The sequence below is a fragment of the Aspergillus fischeri genome, genomic scaffold (assembly GCF_000149645.3).
Source record: "Aspergillus fischeri NRRL 181 1099437636245 genomic scaffold, whole genome shotgun sequence".
NCBI lineage: Eukaryota > Fungi > Ascomycota > Eurotiomycetes > Eurotiales > Aspergillaceae > Aspergillus > Aspergillus fischeri.
The window spans coordinates 132,943-157,011 of record NW_001509773.1 but is presented as its reverse complement, the minus strand read 5'-3'; the positions used below and the strand labels follow the sequence as shown (position 1 = coordinate 157,011).

Below are 24,069 nucleotides of genomic sequence, written 5' to 3'. Positions count from 1 at the left end.
TTTTGTCATTGTTTGATATCTTCCAAAAAAATTTTATATGGCTCTATAAGTTGGGACACTGAACTTGTCCACTATAAAGTTTAATATCATGCCACCGCATTCAAAGAGGGCGGGTGGCAAACTAGAACGGTCATTTCAGTTTAGACAAGCTGAATAGAAATATCATATGAGGTATTTCGCCACCCTCGTTTTGCCTTTAGTTAATATTTGGGTCCAAAACATAGCTATTTCCCAAGGATCTCATGTGGGTAGCAAACATTAAGCTTATGGAAACTTCCTTAGCTAGCTTTAGAAACATGATATCATGCCACCCAGCTGGCTAATTACCTGGATGTCTCAGACTTGCTAATAATACATCAAAGGCTGCTGTCTATTCCACAGATATATGATCAAGACATGATGGGCCACGATGGAACTGCACAGCAGGTCACAGAAGCAAACATCAACGCCTTACTTAACTTCTGACAATGACCTGGAGAATGACACAAATGATCCAACAGATTTGTACTTGGCCATTTTCGCATGTGGCAGTTTTTATCTAATCCTGGCACTCTGGTAAAAGTTCCCTGGACTATAATGCCTGTCCCTATGTCCACAGCTGAACACTGACTAAATGAATAGGATACTATACACATCGTATTGCACCACGCAGAATGAGCATGAAGACCTGGATCATATTTATGAACGATCAATTCGCGAAACCATAGCAGACAAACTAAACGAGCTTCAAGAGGCAGCCCCTATAGAGCTCCTGGGTGCCTGGCTGATGTCGACGCGACCCGCCGAAGTTCCATATTTCCAGTACAACAGCATCACATGGTAGGGTCCTGATCCTTGATGTTGAGCATCTAAAAGTACGGGCATGTGTTGCTAACGTGAGCGACAGCTCTATCTGTTTAGATCCGGTCCTTAAGCATCATCCAGTTCATACACTGCGGTGTCGTCATGTTTTCCATGATCTTTGCCTGGAAAGATGGTTTTTAAGGGCTCATAATAGCTGCCCACTGTGCCAGAAGGCTTTAGTAGAGGTCTGTGACGTATGCCAGGACTGTACCGTGTGAATATTTCCCTTGAGGGTACTGCAAAAGATCGTTCAAGTTAAATAGCTCCAGTTCTCCATATGACATTTTTGCAATCGTAACTCTAAATTAGAGCCCTAAGGATATCATTGGTGTCTCAAGACCTTTCCTGAGCATTACTCGAGAAACTGGTCGTAGCTCAGTTCTGTCAGTATCAGGTCTTGTAGACATGGCTAATCGTTTTCAAGGATCAAGGTCTTACTTTCTTTATCCAGGGTACTTGCGGGCGAGACCCCGCCTCATTCTGTGGTCTGACCGAGTGATACTTTTCGAACAGTATAATCATGACGAAGTTGATCAATCATGTCCAATAGCATGGCTAGAAACCGTTGCCTACTCCTGGTTTAAAACAGGGCATCTCCATGTGGCAGGTCTTTGTTCTTTATGTATTTTGCAGTTCACTTACTGTCTGCATCCCATTCTTGCGTTTCTGGGCAGGATACATCATGCCGTTCATGTCATATTCACATGTACTGGAACTGAGACGGTGGTTGGAGGGGACCCGAGCGAATGTGATTTGTTACGGATCTCAGGACTATGCGGAAAAGATTAAAAGATGGAGTGATACTTGCGAACGAGACGCAGTGTGTTCCTCCACGTTCTCATTGTACATACGACGGGGACTGACTGACTTTCGCCAGGGCGCTATAGTCGAAGTGACTTCTACATCAGAAGTATCTGAAGCAGTGCAATTTGCCCGAAAGCACCATATCAACTTCGTCACGGAGGCCGGTGGACATTCTACCACTGGCTCGTCTGCTACCCACGGTGGACTGGTCATCAGCCTGACGAAAATGCGTCGGGTTCTAACTGACCCTGCCTCTAGAACTGTGTGTGTCCAGGGTGGCGCTATCTGGGACGACGTTAACGAGTCCACTGCTGCTTATGGCCTGGCAGTTGTCGGTTCAACTGCAAGCCACACAGGAGTTGCCGGGACGACACTGGGAGGTGGCTTCGGGTGGTTAACTGGCCGATACGGTCTGATCAGCGACAATCTCCTCAGTGTCAAAATGGTCTTAGCAGACGGTACCATTGTGGAGGCATCTGATGAGGATCACCAGGATTTATTCTGGGCAGTGCGCGGAGCAGGTCAAGCCTTTGGGATTGTGACAGAGCTTGGTTTCCGTGCTTATGAGCTTGCTGGGCCAGTGTATGGTGGGACGCTCATTTTCACCGTAGATCGATTACCGGGAATCCTTGAATTCGCCAGTCGCTTCGACGAACTGCAAGACGAAAACAGTGGCCTTTTCTTTGGGCTTGCGGCGCCATCAGCGGCTGATCGTACTGGTATCTTGGTTTTGCCATTCTATAACGGCAGTCATGAGAAAGCTGAGGAGTTCTTTGCGCCGTTGATGTCTCTGGGCCCTTCAATAAACAAAACGTCTATGATGTCCTACAAAGAGCTCAATAGAATTGCAAATGTCGATCCAGTCCCGGAGGGTCGAAAATGTTTCAGTGGGACCAAAGTATCCATGCCACTTGACCAGCATCTGCTCTGTGATTTATGGGAGCATTTCGACGCGATTATGGATAAATACCCGCGATCGAATAACAGCGTGCTAATGTTTGAGCTCATACCTTACGGGAAGACCATAAGTGTCCCCATCGACGCCACAGCCTGCGCAGATCGAGGACGATACTACAACGTCGCGTTGCTTCTCTGCTGGTATGACCCTGAGCATGACGCGGCGATGCATACGTATATGCGAGCCCTACTCTCGAGGATCAAGAGATCGGATTGCTTTGCTGGCAAAAAGGAGCCTGTCGTGCAAGCCAATGCTAATTTTGCAGGTGGGAGGCACTTGGGAATTGTTCTGTCTTGATGACATGCTGACAACCCATGTAGGTCATGAGATTGGAGCAACTTACCTCTTCAGGGATAATCTTCCCCGATTGCAGGCTCTGAAGAGGAAGTATGATCCACATAATGTCTTCTCTAAGTGGCATGATCTCGTCTCTCATACAGAAAGGCAATCATGACTATGGTTCAAGTTGGGCAGTTTAATGAGAACATTTTCCCCCTCCCTTTTTGAGAACTTGGTGGTATTCTTCGGCCTTGCAGAACGGATACTCATAGTTGACAGGTGTCTGTGTCACAAAAGCAAGAGTAATAGCTACGCGAGGTCCTCGACTAGAGTTCGCACTCGACTGGTAGAAAGGTGATTGAGACTGGCAGGGCAGTGCTTTATTAGCAAACTATAACCTATGATCCTCTGGTGCATGTACATATGCTCAAAAGGAGACTTTCCAGTGATATTTGTATCAGTAACTAAGTTAGCAACACTTTAACTCAAGGTGAAATCAAGATGAAATACATGGACTTTTGCATCTACCACCAATTCCCACACCATAGGAAGCTCAACAATGCCGGAAACCGAAACAATAAAGAGATACAGGAAAGCAGTAAAGCAAATCAAACACTATTCCCAATCCACAATTCTTGAACGACAATATGGTCTCACGCGAGCGAATATCGTAACGACTAGTCCCTCTGTGAGCCATTCTCCCCTCGAAGTGTTTGTACACCATTGACGAGAGCCAGAAGATGCAGACGCCTCTCATAGAGATTCCGCAGATCCACTCGCTTGCGATCATCAGCCGAGTTATGACCTGTGATCAAGATGATCATGAAGAATGACTCAATCAAACTCGGTGGGACATTGCACAGCAATTGGCCTGTCATTGTCCATTTCATTGCGCTTGCTCCTGCAATGAGGCCCACAATGGTGAGAAAGCCAGCCACGACAGTGATCTCATGTGCGCAGACCCGATTCATCGCATCGGATACACGCTGCGTCAGACCTGGCTTTTCAGCGACTTCTTTGATCGGCATGGCCTGACCGACACTCTCGAAGAGTTTGTCGTCTTCCGCTTCAACCTTCTCAAACTCTAGATCGGCAAAGCCTCGAAGCCGAGCTTGCAAGTTTCGGAGGACAAAGCCATCACTCATGCCAACGAGACCGGCGTAAGTGCCAATGATCAGCCACCAGTTTGCGTCGAAGTGCAGTAGAGGTCCTATCGCGACCCAGACTATCATCATGACTAGTAGGATGGTAATCCCGACTAGAGTCCCGACGAGATCCGCGTAGTAGAAGATGGCACGTTGAACTCCGCTAACCTTGGGCGCGGGAATAATGACCACGTCGTTGTCAATGTTATCGCTAGTGAGGAGCCGGAGGCGAAATTCGAGCGTTGCATCAACCTTGAAGATTGCATTCAGGCAGCTGAGGGCGTAGGCCGAGTGTCGCTCGCGGACGTTAGCCAGGAATGCAAAAACAAACACCATCAATGCAGAAGAAGCCGAGTTCATATACAGCTGCCACTCGTCGCTGTATCCTTCCCGATGTCCGAGGCCAATCCAGACGAAGACGCCAACCCAGTATAGAGCGACGGTGCCGAGATGACCCAATACATGAGAGAACCAAGTGATGGTCCGTCCGAAACGCTTTTCAGCTGGTAACTCTGCACTGAATTCAGGAGCGTCCCGGTACCGAGCCACGACCGTCCGCAGACGGACTTGCTTCTCTGGATCTTTCTCGTCTGTTTCCAGGTCCAATTTCGCCAGCATCCTGCGGTGGCTGAGAATGCGCGACTGCAACTCGGCGGCCACAGTCATTTCCTCATCGTATGCGTTGAGCTGCTGCCTGACCAGGAAGGAGTCAAACACATAGCTGACAATTGCCTGAATGTCGGAGATCAGGACTTGCCAGAGGTCGGTGGTCCCATACTTGATCCCAAGCAAGGCCCAGGTGAGGAGGCCCGCGAGGATGAAGAAGAACACTGGCTCCGATCCAGACACCCGAACGACGAAATCCAGCCACCGATCGAGCAATCTGGGTTTGCTTTTCGGTGTGTAGCCAGTGGCGTTCGGCTTATCGATTGCAAGGCCGTCTTTCTCAGTGAACTGAGTAGGAGCCACGCCTTTGATATCGGCCCTGGTTCCGGGCTTGCTCAGGACACTCAGGAACCGATTCATTTTGTGCATGAGTGATATTTTTTTTTTTTCTCCTCTGTTTTATCTTCCCCTTGTGTTGGCCGTATGTAATGAAGCAGAATATGAAATAGCGAATGAATGAATCTAAGGACACTGGACTAAACTGTTACATATCAGCGCCTGCGTCCCAAGAGCATTCTTGAGAATGAGGATATACAAACAGAACGCAATCTTTTCCATCTTCTGAGCTCTATATTGACACTCCGCGAATCAGTGGCCCTCAATAACCTTTGTCCTATGGCGGGCGACGTTCTTCTAGGAGCTCTGGGCAGACACCGTTGGGTCTGGGGCTATGGCATTCCACTGCAGTGATACAGCGGCATAAGATTGTAGAAGGAAGGTTATTCATCGATGTATGTCTTTGCCGAAGTATCAAATTGGCCGTATGATGAAGTAGAGATATGAGTGTTTGATATGAAGAGATGATCAACCAAGTAGGCGAGCAGAGGAAAGTGGAAGGGAGGGAAAAAAGTCTTATATGTGCCGGACAAAATGTTCTGTATAGATTTATTTCTTAGCTTCAGAACTGGAGACTTCTGGACGACCTTATTCGGTCCATCCCCGTGGATTCAGCCATTCAGGTTCGTCGAATCTGTTGACAGTCTGTCATGGCCGCCCAAGAGAAAGCTTGGATCGATCATATAATTCCCTCACCGGCTTGTTAGGCTACTATGATTTGTTCCCCTATCTATCAACAACGAACATGATACATACTGCTCTTTTACGATTTGCGGCAGGTGAATGCTGTCGTTCATTTTGATGGACCATCAGGACCAGTATCTGTACCTACAATTTTCTCTTCGTCTTGTTTCCCTCTGAACCTTTGATATCGCGACAATAGTCTTATTTCGATTTCCATCACTTTCTGCTATCATTCAGGGCCGCTAGATGCTTGACAGAGTGGCTTCCATTGATTAAAGTTTGCATATCCATTGGCTCCCAAAAATGCCTCTCATATCTCACGAAACATAGATGCCTAAAATGGGCCTGCAGAAAATTTTTTTCTCCAGAGTTCTCTGGTTGCCTGTTAATATCATAGCTATATTCTGATTACTCAAGGGTCTATTTGGATATTGTCTATGCTGTTAACGTGGAATATAGAGGGGAGTCATAGTCACGATTAACCAACAAAGTAGGAAGAAGTGTCAGGGAGGGCGATGCTGTATCTTATTCAACTCACAACGCCACCATAGAGGCGTCTCCTTTTCCAACCTGGAACCATTTGTAAATAATAAGTGCTCAAGTGGTTGAAGGCTGGCAGTAAAGGCAAGTCGACCGATGGTACTGGGGCTGGTGTTGACTCTGGCATAACTCTTCTAGTTCTATTTCATGCTTTAATATTTATCAGAAATGGATATACTTGTTACAAGGCATGGTCTAAATTCTGGAGGATAGTTTACATATCTGCTTTTTCAATCTTATTTGCTTTTGAGAGTGTCCTACATGGGCAGGGCAAAGCAGGGCATCAAAACCCTCTAGGAATCTTGTGGTTGTTAAACACCCTACTCATCTGAAAAATGATCTTTCATGGGTCTAAAAGATCTATGACATGCCCGATTAAATGCCGATTAATTGAAATCATACTTGGCTACCATCATCCGTCACCACTATGGCATTCTCCTTGGCAGCAAGCCTTGAGCTTCATAATGCTGCCAGCTAATCAAGTATAGAGACTTGGTTTACAGTAGTCCATCTTACTGCTTCGCGCATATCACATAGGAGACTTTATCCATGAACATAGAACTTGACCTTCCAATGTTATTGATGCGCATGATGCCTAGCGCTGTTCCTGATCTATTGATGAATTAGATTCCATATTGTTAACCAATATCGTGGGCTTTATATTCTGAAGTCCACTCCATTCAATTGTAATAGAAAATATGTATACAAAGGAGAGCGTTGTAATACATGACAACATTGAGGACATTTAATCTTGTTGCTAATAACTTAGCTTCCCCCATACTTGTGTAATTAGGCGAGCGTGAATCTTATTTGGCCTCAATTGCCAGAGCCAATCAAACTAGTACGAGGGAATTAAGATTCCTAAAAGCAAGAGAGAATTTGACCAAATACTTGCTTACATGCTTTGCGACGATTCTAGGGACATAGCCTACGGTTCCCGCATTTGGACGGCTCCACATGGTAGAAGCGGGCTAACTGAAGACACGACATAAATATCCAAGTTGCGAGTGCTCATCCACCTGCCTCAAGTATTGATTTCTTAGTATTTCAGACACAATCGAATCTCGCAGCATGTCTTCCAACACGACCCACATCTGCGTCGTCGGTTCGCTGAATATCGACTTTGCGGTATCAACATCCCGGTGTCCCGGGCCAGGGGAGACCTTGACAGCAAATTCCCTCTCCGTGACAGCCGGCGGAAAGGGTGCAAACCAGGCCGTCGCATGCGGTCGAGCGTCGCTCACCTCCAGTGACGTCTCAAAAGTCACTGTGAGCATGATTGGCGCTGTGGGCGCCGACGACGTTTACTACGCAACACTGATCCGACCGACGCTAGAGGATTCTGGCGTAGATACAAAGTATATTGAAGAGAAAACAGACAGCCGCACTGGATCTGCGACAATCATCGTCGAGGATTCAGCGCACGGCGAAAACAGGATCCTGGTGGTGCCGGGGGCCAATCATGCGGGGATGGACGATGCTTCCAAGATCCTCGCCACGATCCAATCCTACCCTCAGGCCCCGGCTTTGGTTGTTCTACAAGGCGAGATCCCCAGACACACGACTCTGGACTTGATGAGGCATTTCAACCACCCAGGGAATCCGACACATATCCTGTTCAATCCCGCCCCGGTCTTCGCAGATGGCGTCCCGGTTGACGCGCTCTCCAGCACCTCTGTTCTGGTCATGAACGAGACCGAAGCGGTACAAATGCAGGCATCCATCTCTCCAGATTCAGCAATCGGCACGCAGACGACAGACGAATTGAAGCCGGAAGACCTGGCGAGGCAGTTCCATGCTCTCGCCAACGTCAAGACTGTCCTCATTACTCTTGGGGCGAAGGGCGTGTTCTTCTCGACTTGCACCGGCAGAAAGGGCTTCGTCGATGGAGTCCGCGTACAGAAAGTGGTTGACACGACGGCTGCTGGTGACACCTTTGTTGGGTATTTCGCTGCGGCATTTGCCGAATTTGTCGCGACATCGGCACCGCTGGAAGAATTTGATAACGCGATTGAGCAGGCCGTCCGACGGGCAAATTATGCTGCGGCGTTATGTGTGCAGCGGCCAGGTGCGATGCAGAGCATTCCCACGGCCTTGGAAGTCGATATTTTGGACAGTCGGTAGATAAAATCAAGTCCTGATGTGACTGCCATCAAGCAATTGGTTCGTAACGTGACATGCGCCACTGGGATTGAAGAGACTCGATCTCGTAGTCCAGGTTGATCCCTGTCAACTCTGTAATCCGCTGTAGCCGGTTCAACACCGCTGACTGCTGTAAATGGTGAGTCATGTCTTTGGCTATGAGAAGCAGCGCCGCGATGAGAATCGGGTCCCACTGCTCGACCGTATCGTTGCTAGTTGCAATACCAGCAATGGATTGAGCATGCCAGATAGAGGAGGACAGACATTTCGGGCCGGTCAGCGTCTTCACAAAGCGCGGCTTGCGAGTCAGGAGGAGAAACGACGCGACATGGTATACAGCATTTGCGACTAGTGCGAGGGGTGTGGTGTAGACCAAGATTGGGAAGGAAGATGCATTCTGTGGGTCGATCTCATCTGCGTGCGCAGCTCGAACATCCAAGACGGGCTGCACTTGCAGGGGACGATTCTGATACCATCTCCGACACTCCGTCCACAGATAGTTCCATTGCGACACGGGATTCAAAGCGGGGACTGTGTCTACTTGGCCCAGGCCCTCGAGGTATGCCGTTGGGCCTCCGAAGATGAAGCTCAAGGTATGCGCGAGAAGAAGGAGAATATGCTGGTAGACCTGTTTGATCGAACTTGGCTCTGAAACGGACACTGGCGCGGGAATCAGCATCTGTGGAGGCTCAGAGCTTATAATAGACGCAGCAAGATCTGGCCAGTGTTAACTTCTGACAATAAGCTCGGGAAGTTTATCAAGCTCACCAATTCTGAGCATCACACAAAAAGACGGTTCATTGAGCCCTCCATCAGAGGCCGACAGACATCCGAGGCCTCCTGGCGCATTGATATAACCAGTCACCAAGGTCTTCCACTGCGATGGACGCGAGGAAAAGAAGTCATGCAGCATAAAAAATACGTTTCCTGCTCGCTGGATAGTAGTACTTTGCAAAGGAAGGCCGTTCTCGGCTTCTTCGCGAAACCTGAGGCCCCTGGCGAGGTCGTCGGCTGCGTGTGTGGGCACTACAAGCGACCTTTGGCCAGCAGCAAGCGCGAGGATCGCAGCGAGGAGTGGTCGGACTCGCCTACCAAGGATCAAGAACTCGAGGCCGAAAGCACGGCTTGGATCACCGACATCAATCCAAGGGGCTAGTGCATAGCAGTAATGTCGAAGTAACCCTGTCTCCGGATCATTGCCGGAATCCGACAGAGCGGTAAAAGAAACCTCGCGCCGAGCCTGCTGGGTAGGAATAGCGGTGTTCGAAGGAGGATGCACCGTAGCGTGACTGGGGGCTGGAAGTAGTTGTAGTGGCTCTACATGACTTTCGGCTGGACTTTGCTCGTGCTCTACCGTCCCACTCTCATGCAGTGAAGGAGTTGCGGGGGTCTCATCCACAAACTATCGCGTCTGTCAACGGACTTAACAAACACTTCTTTGGCGGTTTTCGTCTTACTCTGATAGTGCTGTAGGTTGACCCAGTCCCATCGGATTGCAGGTCGGATGCATTTACAACCGAGACAAAGGTGACTTTGCTGGGATATTTACAGGCAAAGCCTTTTGCAATGCAATTTTCACACTGAGGCTTGGCCTCATCGCCTGAGTCGACATGGAATCAGATTTAAACCACGCTTGTAAGTTCTCAGCATGCTTACATTTCCTTCTGCGTCTGCGACACGTCCAGCAGCCAGTACGGACACGTTGTTTGCCTGCTGGGGTAGCTCTCTTTGTCGGCATCGTGGTAGTCGGTTCTTCCCCAGACGCTTCCGAGAAGATGCAGTGACCGGTCGAAAAGGGGGCTTTGAGCCTCTGCACCCCGGAACTAGCAGGCTTGGACCTCCTCGGCTGACCGATGAAAAGCGGCTTGAGGGATGACCGGTTCTCGTCCGGTTCCCCTCCATCTCGGACGGATTGTGGGACTGGGGAGAAAGTCAGCGGAATTTTACTAGGACATATAGGGCAGCGGGATATTGGCCAATCAGAACGCTATTTCAATCAGAATTATGTACTTCTTTTACGTAATACTTTTGTTCACTTTTCTGCTTTTCTGTTTTCTTGAGTACAGATCTGTATATGCATACAGATCGATGGCTCCCTCTTTTTGACTTACAAGGAAAGAAAATAAATCGTCGGCATTAATATACACATATGAATGACTCTGAAATAATTCAAACCTACTGTAATTAATCGTCCTGGTCGCATGCGTCTGAGCTCTAACTTTTGCTGATGCCCATGGGTTATAGTCGTAGACTCCTAGTATGGTGATAGGCTAAGTATTCCAGAATATCAATAGAGAGTAAAGTGATTGTCTAGGTATAGGAAAGCACTTGAGAGGATAGAATGTTTACAGGATATCTAAAGACAAATTTGGTAGATCTTTTGATTAAATCTTGCTGATAGAGACCATCCGGATATATATCTTCGCAAACATACCCCACGTGCAAGCAAAAAAAGTAATAATTACAAGCAAATACATAATTCTCATCCCTCATATAATAAAGAGCATCATCTAGACATTCTCCACAAACTTCTCTTCCGGAATTGGCCCTTTGGACATACCGTTGCCTCCCTCAGCCCTGGCCAGCAGTGCCGTCAACCCCACATCGCGTTGGGCTTCACGAAGGAGCTGGGCGTCGCGCTCGCCGGTATGACTGTTGAACACCCGGTCCATTTCCTCCAAGGACGCGTTTTTGGTCTCAGGGAGGTAGAACTGGACCCAGAAGATGCCAACCAGAAGGAAGACGGCAAAGAAGATGTAGGTGCCCCATTGCCATGACTTCAGCATCGGGGGGACGAAAAATGCAATGGCAAAGTTGTTGACCCAGTTGCTGGAGGCTCCGATGGAAGCTCCCTTTGCTCGGATCGAGAGAGGGAAGATTTCAGAGACGAGCGTCCAGGACACTGGGCCCCAGGTGGCGCCAAAGCCAGCGATGTAGAGCCAGATCAGTGCTGTAGCGTGTTAGACAGTGTTGCAAGGATTAACGGCGAATGGAGAACTCTTACCAACTGCGGTCCATCCGGCTGCTACATGAGACGGCCAGTCGTGTTGGAACTTGGCAACAATCACGCCGACAATCACCATACTCAGGAACATTACCACCGAGCCGACCAGCAACATGGGCTTCCGACCAACCCGGTCAATGATCAACTATTGAATATTAGTCAAAGGTTTAGAAGGTTGGCACGAAGAATGATGACTTACCATAGCTGGTACGGTGCTCACGAGGAACACAACTCCGGTGACACCAGTCGCCAGGAGAGCGATCGTGCCGCCAGTCAGACCGAGACTGACAAAGACGTTGGACGCATAATAGATGACTACGAGAATGTCAGCTCAGAACAAGGAACGCAGAGTTGGAAAACATACTGGCATCAATTCCACTCCACTGCTGGAAGAACATCACCAGCCAGGCGGTGCAAACACGCTTGAAGTTGTCCATGGTGGAGAAGCAGTTGGCATACTGCGCCCACTGGTTCTTCAGGATTCCCTTTTCCGCCGTGTTGGGGAAGGCTCTCTTCTCAAACAATGCTTCTGCTTTGATCTCGAGATATTCCATCTGGACAAGGTCATGTTCGACCGGCAATTTCCTCATCCAGGCGAGCGTGGACTGAGCCTCCTGGTCTCGTCCGACTTTGACCAGCCACCGAGGAGAGAAGGGCATAAACCAGATGCCGCAGGCCAGTGCAAAAGCCGGGATTCCTTGAATAATGGAGGGCAGACGCCATGCCAGATCGGATTGTGTTTCACCAGTGCCGCCAATGTAATTGCTGCCGTAGCCCACCCAGAAGGAAATCATGATACCCAGGATGGTTGCAAATTGATAGAAGGATACCAGGAGACCGCGCATCTCCGGAGCAGCCAGTTCGGCATTGTACAAGGGGCCAACACCGCTGAAAAGACCGACTCCCAGACCGGTAAAGAATCGTCCAGCGTACAGGAGCGAGGCCATTCCTGCCGAAGCACCGACGTACAGATAACTTCCTAGGATGACCCAGCAGCATGCCGCGAACATGGTGTACTTTCTCGAAAAGATCTCGCCAAAGATGCCAGCAGATAGCGATCCCACAATACCGCCCAGCTGAAGAATGGAGGTGAGCCATCCGGTAGCCGCAGAGGAATGAACGACCGATGGGAAGTTTTCCGTAAACCGAGTCATCACTAAGGATTGTCCGAGCACTCCTTGTTGGTAGCCATACTCGAATCCACCAAACCTACCCATTGCCGGTCAATGAAAATCCCATGACATTGCAGCTCGAGACACTTACGAGGCAAAGAAGGCGATGAACAGAACCTTGGGGTTCTCCCGCAACGACTGCCACATTGATTTCTTCTCCATTTGGCGATGTTCCGCGTAGCCTGCTTGCTGGGAGACGGAGGCCTCCAAGTCAGTGGATGAACGACCACTCATAGTGAGGTCTGGTCAATAAGCCCAAAATCCAGAGGGGGATTATTGCGTGCAAAGAGTTGCCTTGAACACAGGGGATGAACGACCGGCCTGAGGGGAACATGACTTTATAACCATTTTTCCTTCTCCAATCGATAATTAGCTTTGCGAGGACTTCTGCAGAATAAACACAAGGAACAGGAAACGGCCTGGCCACATGAAGATCGGCTCACTCCAGGAATTCCCCAGAGAAATCTCTTGCTTTGGCCCAGTTGGGGGAAGGGAAATGTGGGGATCCCGCACAAACGTGGTGCCATGGAGTGAGACCATAGGCTACGATTTCCTATTTGGGCTTATCGGAGGCCACCGACAGTAAGCCCTATCCATAAACAGATATCAGAGCCTATAGTTGATGCAAAAGCTTAGCAGACAGCTCCACCCATTCTTGCTTCAGACATCTTGTGACTTTGAAAATCCATTGGCCCCACAGCATTTGTCAGTAACTTGAGGCACCGTGCAGTTTTCCGCGCCAATTTGAATACAGGATTAATGACGCGGTTCTTCCCGTCCCAATGAATCAGGTATTATTTTTATCTGAGAACCAGTTGGAATCTGGGGAAGTTGAGTCATGCATAAAACGACTCGTAGCGAAGCATCTCTATTGAATGGAATGATATGGGACTCAGAAGAGGCAATAATCACGCTGAAATAATGTGGACTATACACATGTGTCTCACATTATACCTGGCCTGAGGATAGTGTAATTCTACCCGGATCCATTGACTACAATTACATCATTTATCGGCGGCATCTATTGCATAGAAGAACAGACTCATATAGCAGATAGAATCTCACCTGTCTCGTATCCCCATGCCCGCTCAAGGTCCCTCAGTCTCCACAAGGCACCCCATCCGGTGCTGGTTTCAATCTTCTTGAATAATCTGGCGACCTCGAGATGCTCGCTTCGATGGCTCAAGAGCTTTCCTGCGATATAGAGTGGCTGGATCGCGTTGATGAGATTGCCACTGTGAGGGTTCGTCAATGAGATTCCACAAACCCTCCGAGCATGCCAAACAGGGGAAGAGTGCGGGCTTGGAGAAACAAGCGAAATGTTTGCCGGTTTCATCTGTAGCATCATGATGCAGGCCGTGTGATAGAGCTGGTTGCCGGAGATTGCTGCCCAGTGTGCAAAGAGGATCTCAGGGAAGATCTGATCGCCGCCAGTAATCGTGGTCCTGATCGGGAGCATGGCCGGACACCGGTGGTCGTTCCAAAATTGCAGCTCTTCCCAGAGTTGTCTCCATTGTTCGGAGAACGGCCTCGTGTCGTTCTGATCCAACTCGCCCAGTTCCAGGAACCGTGATCGCCGGCATGCCAGATTGCACGTCTTCGCGCAGAGATACACTGCCCAGTTCGCATGCCTGTCAGGATTCGAACAGCCGTCCTGGCAAAACAGGTTCTTGATCATGATGTCTCGCTCTTCTTCAGAATCGGCCGCCTGCGGAGGGACCCATTTGTGGAGTGGAAGGATAGTGCCTTCGGTTCCTTCTGAAATAATCGCTCCACACAGTTCCATTCGCGCATAGCACCAAAAGACGGCCTGAAGATGGCCACCAGAGAAACCGTTGACATTATATGCGTCGAAGAGAGCCGCGCAGCCCTCGACATGCCGTCTCCAGTCTCTAGGGCTGACTGACATCAACTCCAGACACCCCAGGATACAGACCGTTACGAGCACATTAGGGTCTTTTGCTTGAAGATACGGACTCAGCAGCCGAATGGACTGTTGATAGAGCTCCAGACTATCATACGACTTGTCCAGGCAAGCCTTGCGCTCAGTCTGCCGAGCCGAAAAGGCCAAGATGGCGTAAAACAAAGCAGGGGAGCTCTGAGCGAGGACGGGGATATGCACACCGAAATGGCTTTGTTCATCAAACTTGTCCAGATGAGGAGCGCACTCGATGATCCAGTTTTTCAGGTAGTGGATCAGTCTGACCTTGGGGATCGAGACCTGTGCGAAATCCAGACTGTTCCTCAACAGCCCTGACGCAGAGTCCTCGATCGGATCCGATGGTCTCGGTGATTGATGCCTCGTGGGAGCATGACTGGCCACTGCTGTGAAAAGTACATCGCGCAGTTCTTCCTGGAGCTGCAAGAATCGCGGGTTTGCTGCATACTCATCTGAGCTGGAGATCGTCCCTGGCGAGAGGGTCGTTTCTTCCTCGAGATGGGAAGTTGCAGTTTCTGCAGGCCTTCTGCCTGGACCAACAAAATTACTCATTCTTCCTTTGAGAAAGTAGCTGATAAATATCCATTCGTGCGTAGGTCAATATCTCTCAAGGCAGTTGACCGTGCACTATTTGCATAGGTCTGGCTTCATGTAAATTCCATTTCATAGCCGAGGACCTTGCAACTCATAGGCATGTGTCGTATCTGTGTCTGAATTCTTTGATCAGAGATTGACTCACAGTACCAATTTCCCCTTTTTTCGTGGGAAGGGGAGAGGAATATTCGGGAGGAAAATTGAGATAGGCGGAGAATGACCATTTGTGGCTAGTTTTGTACAACTGACTAATACGCGCCTATTTCACAAAGCACAATTTCCATATTCTCAATAAATCTCTATGACTTTTTAATCCTACCTGTAAGATTCGCAGCCAACGCATGGCCTACCGCGTAGCTGAGGTTCTGTAACTCATGCATATGCGTTCCTAATGGGTGTATTTTCCCATTGCTGAAATTCTCCGGGAATTGTTCTCGTATCAATGGCAGGTGTGCGCGCCACTCAGCATGTGCCACAAAGAGATCAACATCGAAATCGTCCATGTTGATGGCAGATTTGCCCTTATGACGTCCTCGAATGCCGTGACTCAGACTCCCCACGTATTGGAGAGGATGTCCATGGTATGAAAATTGTTCCAGCAGGGCGTCGATATCCTCCTTAATGCTCCTGAAACGACGAGCCCAGATCGCCTCGCCTTGCATCAATATGTTCTCGCGGGTGTCTACCTGCCGGAGGTCAACCATGGCATTCTGGTAGGCCCACGTGGTGATATTCCCGTTCAGCGTGTCCAGCTTCCGAAGGAGCCGGGTTACTCCTTCGCGGGCTCGTGCGCGCTGTGGCTCTGGAAGTCCAGCAGCCTCGTTGACCCGATGAGGAAACGCGTCTTTGAATAACAAAGTGTATTCATTTGTTACGAGAGCCTGGAACTCTTCGATCGGGTGCAGTAGCTCCGCCTTGAAGCGCTGTTGGATGTGCGGAGTTTGTATGTGACTGAAGTACACTTTTAGGTATTCGATCTTGTTATACGATGCTCTGAAATGTCTTCCAGAGGCAGGATAGCGGTTTCTGTGAGTGGTACCGTAGCGTTATCGCTAAGGCTAGTGGCCTTGTAGAAGTTATATCGCAGCCAGGGGAGCGATGGTGAGGGTGTCGATCTGCTAAAGACGGCATGGATCATTATCCATGCTACTAAAAAGGAGCAGAGCCCTTTTTCAAACGAGTGATTCATCTATATAGTGATCAGAAACGGTAAATAAGTGGACACGACCTAGCTTTAAGTCAGTAAGCCAACCATCCTTTAGAAACCGAAACTTCCTTTCGATTAGAAACCGAACCCGGGGATGCGCCCTACTTGAGATGCAAATCCTCGAACTTAATCACTGTTAGAAGAGTCTGGAATAATACAAAAGTCTGTTAACAACTGAATATGGCGCATACCACCTAGCCGGACTGCGTCAACCCTTGCATGAATGGCCAAGTGACTGTCAGAACAAGTGTTTATACGCGAGGGTGGGTTATTCTAGGCCCTTTGGCTTTTTATGCTGTCGAATGAATTGTCTCCAACTAAACAGAAATGACAGAATACTGGACAAGGGACTTGGTTCTTCTTTCATCGACGAGCCCTGTCAACAATACGAACCTGCCTGCGAGGACGATGGCAGAGAAATACCCCAAAAAACGGAAAGGTATGCTTATGGCTTAATTCAAGGTCAGTATGGATGTGTCTCATATGCCGGAATATCGCTGAACTTGACACGAATCGCCGAGGGATGAAAACGTTGTTCTATGCATGATAAAGAGGAAGAGCCTACTACGCGGCCTGCGACGAAATTGAGCCTTGGAATCCTAAATGCGACAGAATTTACATTTACTGAGTACAAGGACAGTCAATCATAGTCAGGTGGCCCAGATTGAAAAGGACCGAGTCAATGTCATAGAGAATGCCAACTAATTCTAATGACAAGCCTAACTTCTCCAGTATCTTGCCCACTTACTCTTGCCCTTGACGATGTTGACAAACTCACGCGCAATGATGCGGTCAGTCTGCTCAGATGGATGCAGATCATCATACCACAGGTAACTGTCCCGGACTGCATCAGATGTACACGGGCTTCCACAGCGGTAGACAGAACTCGTGACATTGTATGGTGCAGTGCCATTCAAATACTGCGAGGGGTTTGCCCAAATATCAGTCATCTGAGAAAAGATCAGCCAAAGGTGCCGCAGCCTAGGGTACCGGCAAATCGCAATCTCACCAAGGCATGCACATCATAAACAGCAAATCTGCTATGCGGGTATCGATTCGCGACGACAACATCATATGGCGTTTGATAGTCATACACGGCATTGACCATTGTCACATACTGGCGCATCTTCTCGCTGGGTCGAGTGATATTGGAGCCATAAGCCGCTTTATCGGTCCAATACTGCGCGTTCAAGGAGCCGCCATTCTGCGGAAGAGCATACAAGGGAGTCAAGTCTAATGGCGCCATGTTCATAAGCACAAAGGCTCGCGCGCCTATCGCGTACAGCCGATCAAGTTGTGCGTAGACACAGTCGGTCATATACGTCAGAGGCATTCCTGCTGGTTGTACTTCGGTGAGAAAGCCTCCGTAGCCGATGTCGTTGGTGCCGATCCAGATGGCGTAGACTGTTTCATCTGGTGAATTGATCAGGGCGGGCTGTCCGGTTGTATTACTGACATAGTCGTTATCCTCCAGAAAGGTAGGGATTTGATTCTGCTTGATGCCGTTGCGGACAGTGTTTGCGACAACAGCATCGCAGACCGCACCTGACCAAGCGTAGTCGTATATGTTCGCGCCGGTGTATTGACGTATATAACTGGGCCATACACGACCGCCGGTGCTTCTCTTCGTCGACTGTTGAGAGGTTGTGAGCACCCCGATTCAATAAAGCTCTCGGTGACCATACCTCAGCTGGAACTGGCGGTTTGTATGATCGGACCCCGTTATCGGTATAGCTATCACCGAACACCACGAGGGAAGTAAGCTTCTTTAGTAGTGCTCGGGAGGGCTGCTGGAGTGGCGCGCTGACTGCCACACCGAGTGTTAGGGCGAGCACAGGCAGGGTAAAAGCCAACTTCATTGTCGCTGTCTATCGAGTTGGTTAGGGACCAGAACCCAAAGCTTCTCATGCGGGCTAGGATGACCATATATAGGCCCACAACTAGGATCGTCCAGCCTGGTTGGAGGAATCTTAGAAGCCGCCCCAGTCACAGCCATACCGTAAACATCCAAGCATAAGGGGTTTATGGTTGGTGGAGTATTAACCCGCACATAACAGAAAGGCTATGCTAAACTTCATGTCCATATGGCTGTTTATCATGCTTCTAGCCAAGTTACCTAGTTGCGGGGTCATTCTGGAATTGCTGCATGTACCCCTCTTCGTCAATATAGCCCCGCGGCGTTAGTCCTAGAGTACTGGCTTTAGCACCAAGACCACCCGCATTGATCAATGGCATAATTCCGGATATGCTGAAATACCATCAGTACGCCCGAAGAGGCTACGCAGCGTCCGCAAAGTCAGGATTACATCGCGCTGTGGTGGCTTGTCCGGGTAGTCCTCGGCATCATTTCAGCCGAAAGAGCTCCTCTCCGGGTTGATCTTGTCCAACATTTCACTCTCTCCGTCAGCCGGTCGTACCTTGCGGAGTGGGAAAGGCAGGGTGGAACTGTTCCGGATAAGATAACAGTGTGCAGCAACCGTGACAGTGCATTGTTCTGGTAGAGAACTATGGCAAGTCCGCTGCACCGGTACCCCTTGGCAACTAGCAGGGATTTTCTGATGATGCGTCCCTGAACATTGAGGCCCCAAGTTCAACCTATGCTCAATGACAGGAAGTTTCGAGAAGGCTCTAACAGAGATGCCGCTCGCCATTTTATCAAGGTTGTAGATCTACCTATCATCTGCACCAAAGACCTGAAGGCATTCTGTGAGTGGAAAGCAGAGATGCATATGGACAGGAACTGTTGTATTGGCAGTTTTCATGGTCTGTATTTCCACACAAAAATCGGCTGTATTGAGTATCTGCTAATCTTTGAGGTAAGGACAAAATGTACAATTGAGGTTGGGCAACAGGTCATCGAGATGAAACGAAGCTGGGGCAGGTCATATATCACCATTCTTGCAACGCTCACGGAGAATGCTCGGAAAGCTATGGCCCCAGCTCCTGAGACTCGCTGTATCGATTTTTTACAGCTGTCAGGGGTGCGTATGGATCTGTGTTCATCGGCACCATAGAGGGCATCGATTTCAAAAGCTGTTGTCGCTTTCTCCGCTCACAGACACCCCATATCAGAGAAATGAGCGATATAGCTCCGAGCGAAACACTGGCACCTACACCAACGGCGAGAGTTTTCGAGTCTCCACTTCCGTGATCGGATATGTTTGTATTGGCGCTACTGACACTGTTTGTTGTGTTGAACAGCTGGAAGTGGGAGGGGAAGAAGTGCCGGTGCTGGAAGCGGCGTTTATGGCCGTCGCCACAGTGGGTTCAGCAGAGCAGGAAGTATTCGCCAGGACAGCTTCTTCGGAATTATATTGGCAAGGGGAACTTGGAACGGGCTGAGACTGGTCGCGCAATACAGGGCGTTGCCCCCGACATTGCTGTAGAGAACGATAGAGCATCCAGTGCTTCGCGCATTTGGTACTAAACAGTTGGGATGTTAGGCATGTTATGATGTTGGTTGAATGTGACTCTGTCGGCTCCTGTACGCACCTCCAGAACAACTATCTTCACATGCCGATGAGGGAGACCATTCAGCGTCAGTGCAGGCCCCGCAATAAAGCGTGTATGGCTGAGATGCCCCCATACAGTAGCCATTTGTCGACAGACAGAGTCGGTTTTTGGTCATCTGTCGATTCGCGTACATAGGGCATTATTCCTGTATAAAGGGTATACTTATCTATAATGCTTATAAATGATCCTGGAATTTGAGCACCCACTATTGTAGTAATTGATTGCCAAAAAGCTTTGGCATGTTGCCGTTTTATCCAGTTGGTGAGTATATTCAACTCTACCATTAAACCACGACAACAACTGCCTCGGGTATTTTCCCCCAGAGCCTGTTCCTCAATATCATGGAGTCAGGCAGCAAGACACCGTTGCAATCATAGTCATGTATGGATCTAGACCGAGATTGTGTACGGATGAGCGTACTTGTGATGCACGTCCCACGATGGCTTGAAATGCATCTGATCACTATTCCTTGACTCTGTATTAATATATATTATGTCATGTTTGTTGGAAAAGCCATTAAACTGCGTTGAAGTCGCCATGGTATAAGCTGCTGTCCGTCAGTACTCCTTCAGCCCACAAGATCAAGATGGAGGCTCACCACCCATATTACTGTATTTCAGCCAATCCCCCACGCGAACTTCCGCCTCCAATGTAGATTCTCGTGCAACACAATCGACACTATCACAGGTAGGACCCCAGATTGAGTAATGGTGCGGTCCACGCACTCGCTTTGTGTTCCTGAGATGGTATGGTGAGCTGCAGGGGATCAACGACGGATGCACCACTTCTTTCTCAAAAAGAACATTCATAAAGCTCCCGTACACGCCGTCGTTCTGGTAAAGCATATCCGGGCGGTCCTGTGCGGCCTCGGCGATGTGGCACCGGCGGGACAGAATCTTGCAGACAAGAGTGTAGGCACTCCGGGCATAATAGCGCCCTGGCTCCGCAATAATCTGTGTCCTAGACGGAAAAGCTTCCATCAGAGTTCCTCGTATTGACTGTGCAATCTTCTCAAAGTTGCTATCCTGATAGCCGCCACCAATGTCTAGGAGATCCATGTCGTATCCCAAGCTTTTGCCCAGCTCAAACACCATGTGGGCATGTCGAATGGCGTTCACATATGCCGAAACGTTCGAAGCCCCCGTACCTTTGCTCTATTTCAGTACTACGAAGTGAGGAAGTGTCACTGGAAGAACTTACCGACGTGAAAGCTCACCCCGCACACTTCCAAGCCCAGTTCTTGTGCGCGTTGCAACAGAACGAATGAACTCTTGATGGGAGCGCCGAATTTCTCGCCCAGCTTGATGAGAGCATCGTCATCACAGGCATAGATCCGCAGCATGAGCCGTGCAGTGGGAAGAAATGTTTGAATGGTCTCCAATTCGTCCAGATTATCAAAGGTAGTCAGAGTAACTCCCGTTCTGGCAGCAAATAAGAGCGAGGAGGCCGACTTGCACGGGTTGGCGAATATGATGCGTGATGGATCGACTCCGAGATTGAGGACGACCCTGAGTTCCTCGGTCGACGCGCAGTCAAAACCAGTGCCGAGTTCAGCGAGCAGTCGGAGCAGCGTAGGGTCCGGGTTGCATTTCACCGCTGGGGCATCAATCGTCAGTTTGGGTCTAGCACCACAACTCGCAATAGATTCGATGCTTGATATGCCCTACATACCATAGAACGGATGAACATTCGGTAAATTCGATTGCCAGCGGCGGTGTTGACGTAGGATCTGCCCTAGATCTGCGACAAAGAAGGGTTCGTCTGTGATGCCAAATTCGTAATTGCCCATACTCGATAGACGAGTCTGGATGGTCAGATAAATCAGACGATCAATTGGGTCCGTCATTCTTGCCTTATGCCAATCTGAAGTGAGAGAACAGTGAATAGGCGCGGCAGACATCGTGTTTGAATTGTCATTGTCGCATCGACCTATGAAGTCATACACTGGGAACACAACTGAGCGATCAGCATCATCGACACAGGCTAATCTTATGCAGGTCAATTGGAAATGGGGTCCTCGACGCTTTGTTTTGTTCGTACCTGCGGGGGGCAGGCAGCCACTGTCAAATGTCAATGGTGAAGTCACATTCCGCAGTGGATCAATCTGGCATTTGGAATAAACAGTCGCGTACAGTGCGCGAGGAAAGAGACAAACATCATCATATAGACAAGTAAATCACTACTGTTAGATGGGACTCGACAGGTACATATAAGGACTATCTTAGAGATCATCTAGGCAGTCTAATGTCATGTGTGTTCTGGAAGTGGCATGCGAATCTTGTACGACCCACTACTATAAACCCTTACAGGTATTTTGATGATCTATTGAGTGCTCTATGAGTATGTTATCGAACCTTGAGGTTTGAGCCGTCTGATAATAAGGTAGAAAGAAGAAGTTACCTCAGGGTCTGCATCTTTGTCCTTGCATTAGACTGGTAGAGTTGTAGACCTATTACCTAACTTAATCCGCGAATCCATATCTAACCATATCTAGGGCTAGACAGCATATATTTCTATATATTAGATAGAGAATGAATGACTATATGTATCTCTATATAAAATAAAATACTAGATTCCCTAAGAAAAACTAGAGTTATGTTGACTTTGGATTTTAGATAAGGGTAGTTAAGATGGCAGTGGTAGGAGATATATACCTCTGCAACGCTTTTCATCCTAACCCTAGGAGGTACCCCTACCACTATTTAAGGCTATTTAACTTATAAAATAGGAAACATTTTCTATTCATATAATTAGTTATCCTGCCATTACATGGAAAATTAGATATCCTAGGTGTGTGGTTAGAATACTTGCCATGGGGCTCGGCATAGCCTAGAGAGGTAGTGGTATATAAGCATGTTCTACGCCTGGTGATTCCATGGGGAATCACCATTGTAACCTTTTCGGTACTGTGGATAGTAGCGCCTAGAACACTACCTTCTTACAATACTAGAGAAATAGGTAGTAGTCTAGATGCTAGAGGCCTCCTGACTGGTTACTAGGTAGTATGGATATGTCTGTTAACCGCAAACCGCAATCCAACCTCGTGAATGTAAGGGTGGGGTCAGATAGCTAGTGGATCAACCCATATTCTGCATGGTTTGCATCAAACGTCGTACAGATCAATGCAAATCCAACCCGCAACCAGTCTACCTTGCATGAAGAGTCCGATAGGCTGATTTGTCGGCCGGAAAAGCAATTTAAGAGGGGTGAGGACAAGATATGGAGAATTCTCTCCACCCGCGTTTCGGGCGCTCGACTTGTGTAGTGCTTATTCCCACCAAGCATGCCCATCTGCATGCTTCCAAGTATTTTATTTGCAGACATCCTGAACAGAACTCGTAAGCGCTAGAAGGCCTTGACTGATTCAGAAGAGATGAATAAGGCGGTGCATCAAATGTACGTCGCCGCTCCTACCCTGCTATCGAATCGATCAGTATTCAGTACAACTCCGTGTAATGACAAGGATAATCTTAGTTACCACGCCTCAGGAGGGCAAAGCATAAGGTCCAAAGTCAATTCGAACTCAGAAGGCGCCATTTTCGGGCTAGCTAACCAACACGACCCAGAGATAAACTAGACAATGTAGCCATCCCGAAACGTTCTCCTACCCCGTGAGGCCGCCATTGGATACTGGTTCCATATTCTTCCCAGCGGTTGGAGAACAGCTATCGGGTCAGCGGCGGACAAGTCACCATGGAGAGACACGAGTTAACTAGTGCTGCGGCTGTTAGTCATACCTCACATAGTACAGTCTAGACATAGCGCCCTTGGACATTGCTAACCCGGTTGAGGCACTGCTGCGGCCCCTCGGGGAAGATCCCCGACACTAAGGCTTGCATAGTTATGTAGCATCCAGTTGACGCTAGCCCTGACAGTGGGCTGACGGATAATTTTAAAAAAGAACATTCACGAGGAGGGGTTTTCATCGGTTGTATTCACACTATTCCTCTCAAAATCTCATCATTGATCTGCAATGTCACTGCTCAATGATAATCACTAGTAATATCACCCTTGACATCTCCGAGTTCAGCCCAGAGAACATGGCGGAACCAACACAGAAAGCCACAACTCTGCTGGAAAATATCACAGCCAAGGGGTCCTGATAGGGAGAGATAGGCACCGAAAAATACTGTGCGACGTGGGAGCTTGGTCAGACGCCACTATCCAAGCCTATCTATGACTCAGAGGGTCCTGATGGCGCCGTTCATTCGTGTGATGCTGGCCGTGAGATCTACATCCACAT

General features: G+C 48.8%; 8 protein-coding genes across 8 annotated transcripts; 2 read left to right on the top strand and 6 right to left on the bottom strand.

Annotated features, from left to right (window-relative positions):
* Positions 1-1,525: 1,525 nt before the first annotated feature.
* On the top strand, positions 1,526-2,902 carry NFIA_101750 (FAD-binding oxidoreductase; the record flags this gene model as incomplete). Its single annotated transcript, XM_001266587.1, has 1 exon — positions 1,526-2,902. One exon carries the CDS (start codon positions 1,526-1,528, stop codon positions 2,900-2,902), a length of 1,377 nt encoding a protein of 458 aa, XP_001266588.1.
* A 659-nt stretch (positions 2,903-3,561) lies between these two features.
* NFIA_101740 (uncharacterized protein) lies at positions 3,562-5,055 on the bottom strand (the record flags this gene model as incomplete). Its single annotated transcript, XM_001266586.1, has 1 exon — positions 3,562-5,055. The coding sequence occupies one exon, from the start codon at positions 5,053-5,055 to the stop codon at positions 3,562-3,564; it is 1,494 nt and encodes a 497-aa protein (XP_001266587.1).
* Positions 5,056-7,326: 2,271 nt separating this feature from the next.
* NFIA_101730 (ribokinase) lies at positions 7,327-8,379 on the top strand (the record flags this gene model as incomplete). The annotated part of the gene is made up of 1 exon (XM_001266585.1): positions 7,327-8,379. The coding sequence occupies one exon, from the start codon at positions 7,327-7,329 to the stop codon at positions 8,377-8,379; it is 1,053 nt and encodes a 350-aa protein (XP_001266586.1).
* Positions 8,380-8,407: 28 nt separating this feature from the next.
* NFIA_101720 (uncharacterized protein) lies at positions 8,408-10,299 on the bottom strand (the record flags this gene model as incomplete). Its single annotated transcript, XM_001266584.1, has 3 exons — positions 8,408-9,076; positions 9,137-9,799; positions 10,054-10,299. The coding sequence occupies 3 exons, from the start codon at positions 10,297-10,299 to the stop codon at positions 8,408-8,410; spliced, it is 1,578 nt and encodes a 525-aa protein (XP_001266585.1).
* Positions 10,300-10,907: 608 nt separating this feature from the next.
* Positions 10,908-12,807, bottom strand: NFIA_101710 (sugar porter family MFS transporter; the record flags this gene model as incomplete). The annotated part of the gene is made up of 5 exons (XM_001266583.1): positions 10,908-11,347; positions 11,402-11,546; positions 11,601-11,716; positions 11,766-12,610; positions 12,665-12,807. 5 exons carry the CDS (start codon positions 12,805-12,807, stop codon positions 10,908-10,910), a joined length of 1,689 nt encoding a protein of 562 aa, XP_001266584.1.
* An 808-nt stretch (positions 12,808-13,615) lies between these two features.
* NFIA_101700 (putative C6 transcription factor) lies at positions 13,616-16,244 on the bottom strand (the record flags this gene model as incomplete). Its single annotated transcript, XM_001266582.1, has 3 exons — positions 13,616-15,042; positions 15,426-16,029; positions 16,146-16,244. The coding sequence occupies 3 exons, from the start codon at positions 16,242-16,244 to the stop codon at positions 13,616-13,618; spliced, it is 2,130 nt and encodes a 709-aa protein (XP_001266583.1).
* A 633-nt stretch (positions 16,245-16,877) lies between these two features.
* Positions 16,878-18,172, bottom strand: NFIA_101690 (SGNH/GDSL hydrolase family protein; the record flags this gene model as incomplete). The annotated part of the gene is made up of 4 exons (XM_001266581.1): positions 16,878-16,912; positions 17,062-17,263; positions 17,323-17,946; positions 17,999-18,172. 4 exons carry the CDS (start codon positions 18,170-18,172, stop codon positions 16,878-16,880), a joined length of 1,035 nt encoding a protein of 344 aa, XP_001266582.1.
* A 2,043-nt stretch (positions 18,173-20,215) lies between these two features.
* On the bottom strand, positions 20,216-21,726 carry NFIA_101680 (type III PLP-dependent enzyme; the record flags this gene model as incomplete). Its single annotated transcript, XM_001266580.1, has 4 exons — positions 20,216-20,373; positions 20,425-20,973; positions 21,027-21,422; positions 21,498-21,726. The coding sequence occupies 4 exons, from the start codon at positions 21,724-21,726 to the stop codon at positions 20,216-20,218; spliced, it is 1,332 nt and encodes a 443-aa protein (XP_001266581.1).
* Between the last annotated feature and the right edge of the window lie 2,343 nt (positions 21,727-24,069).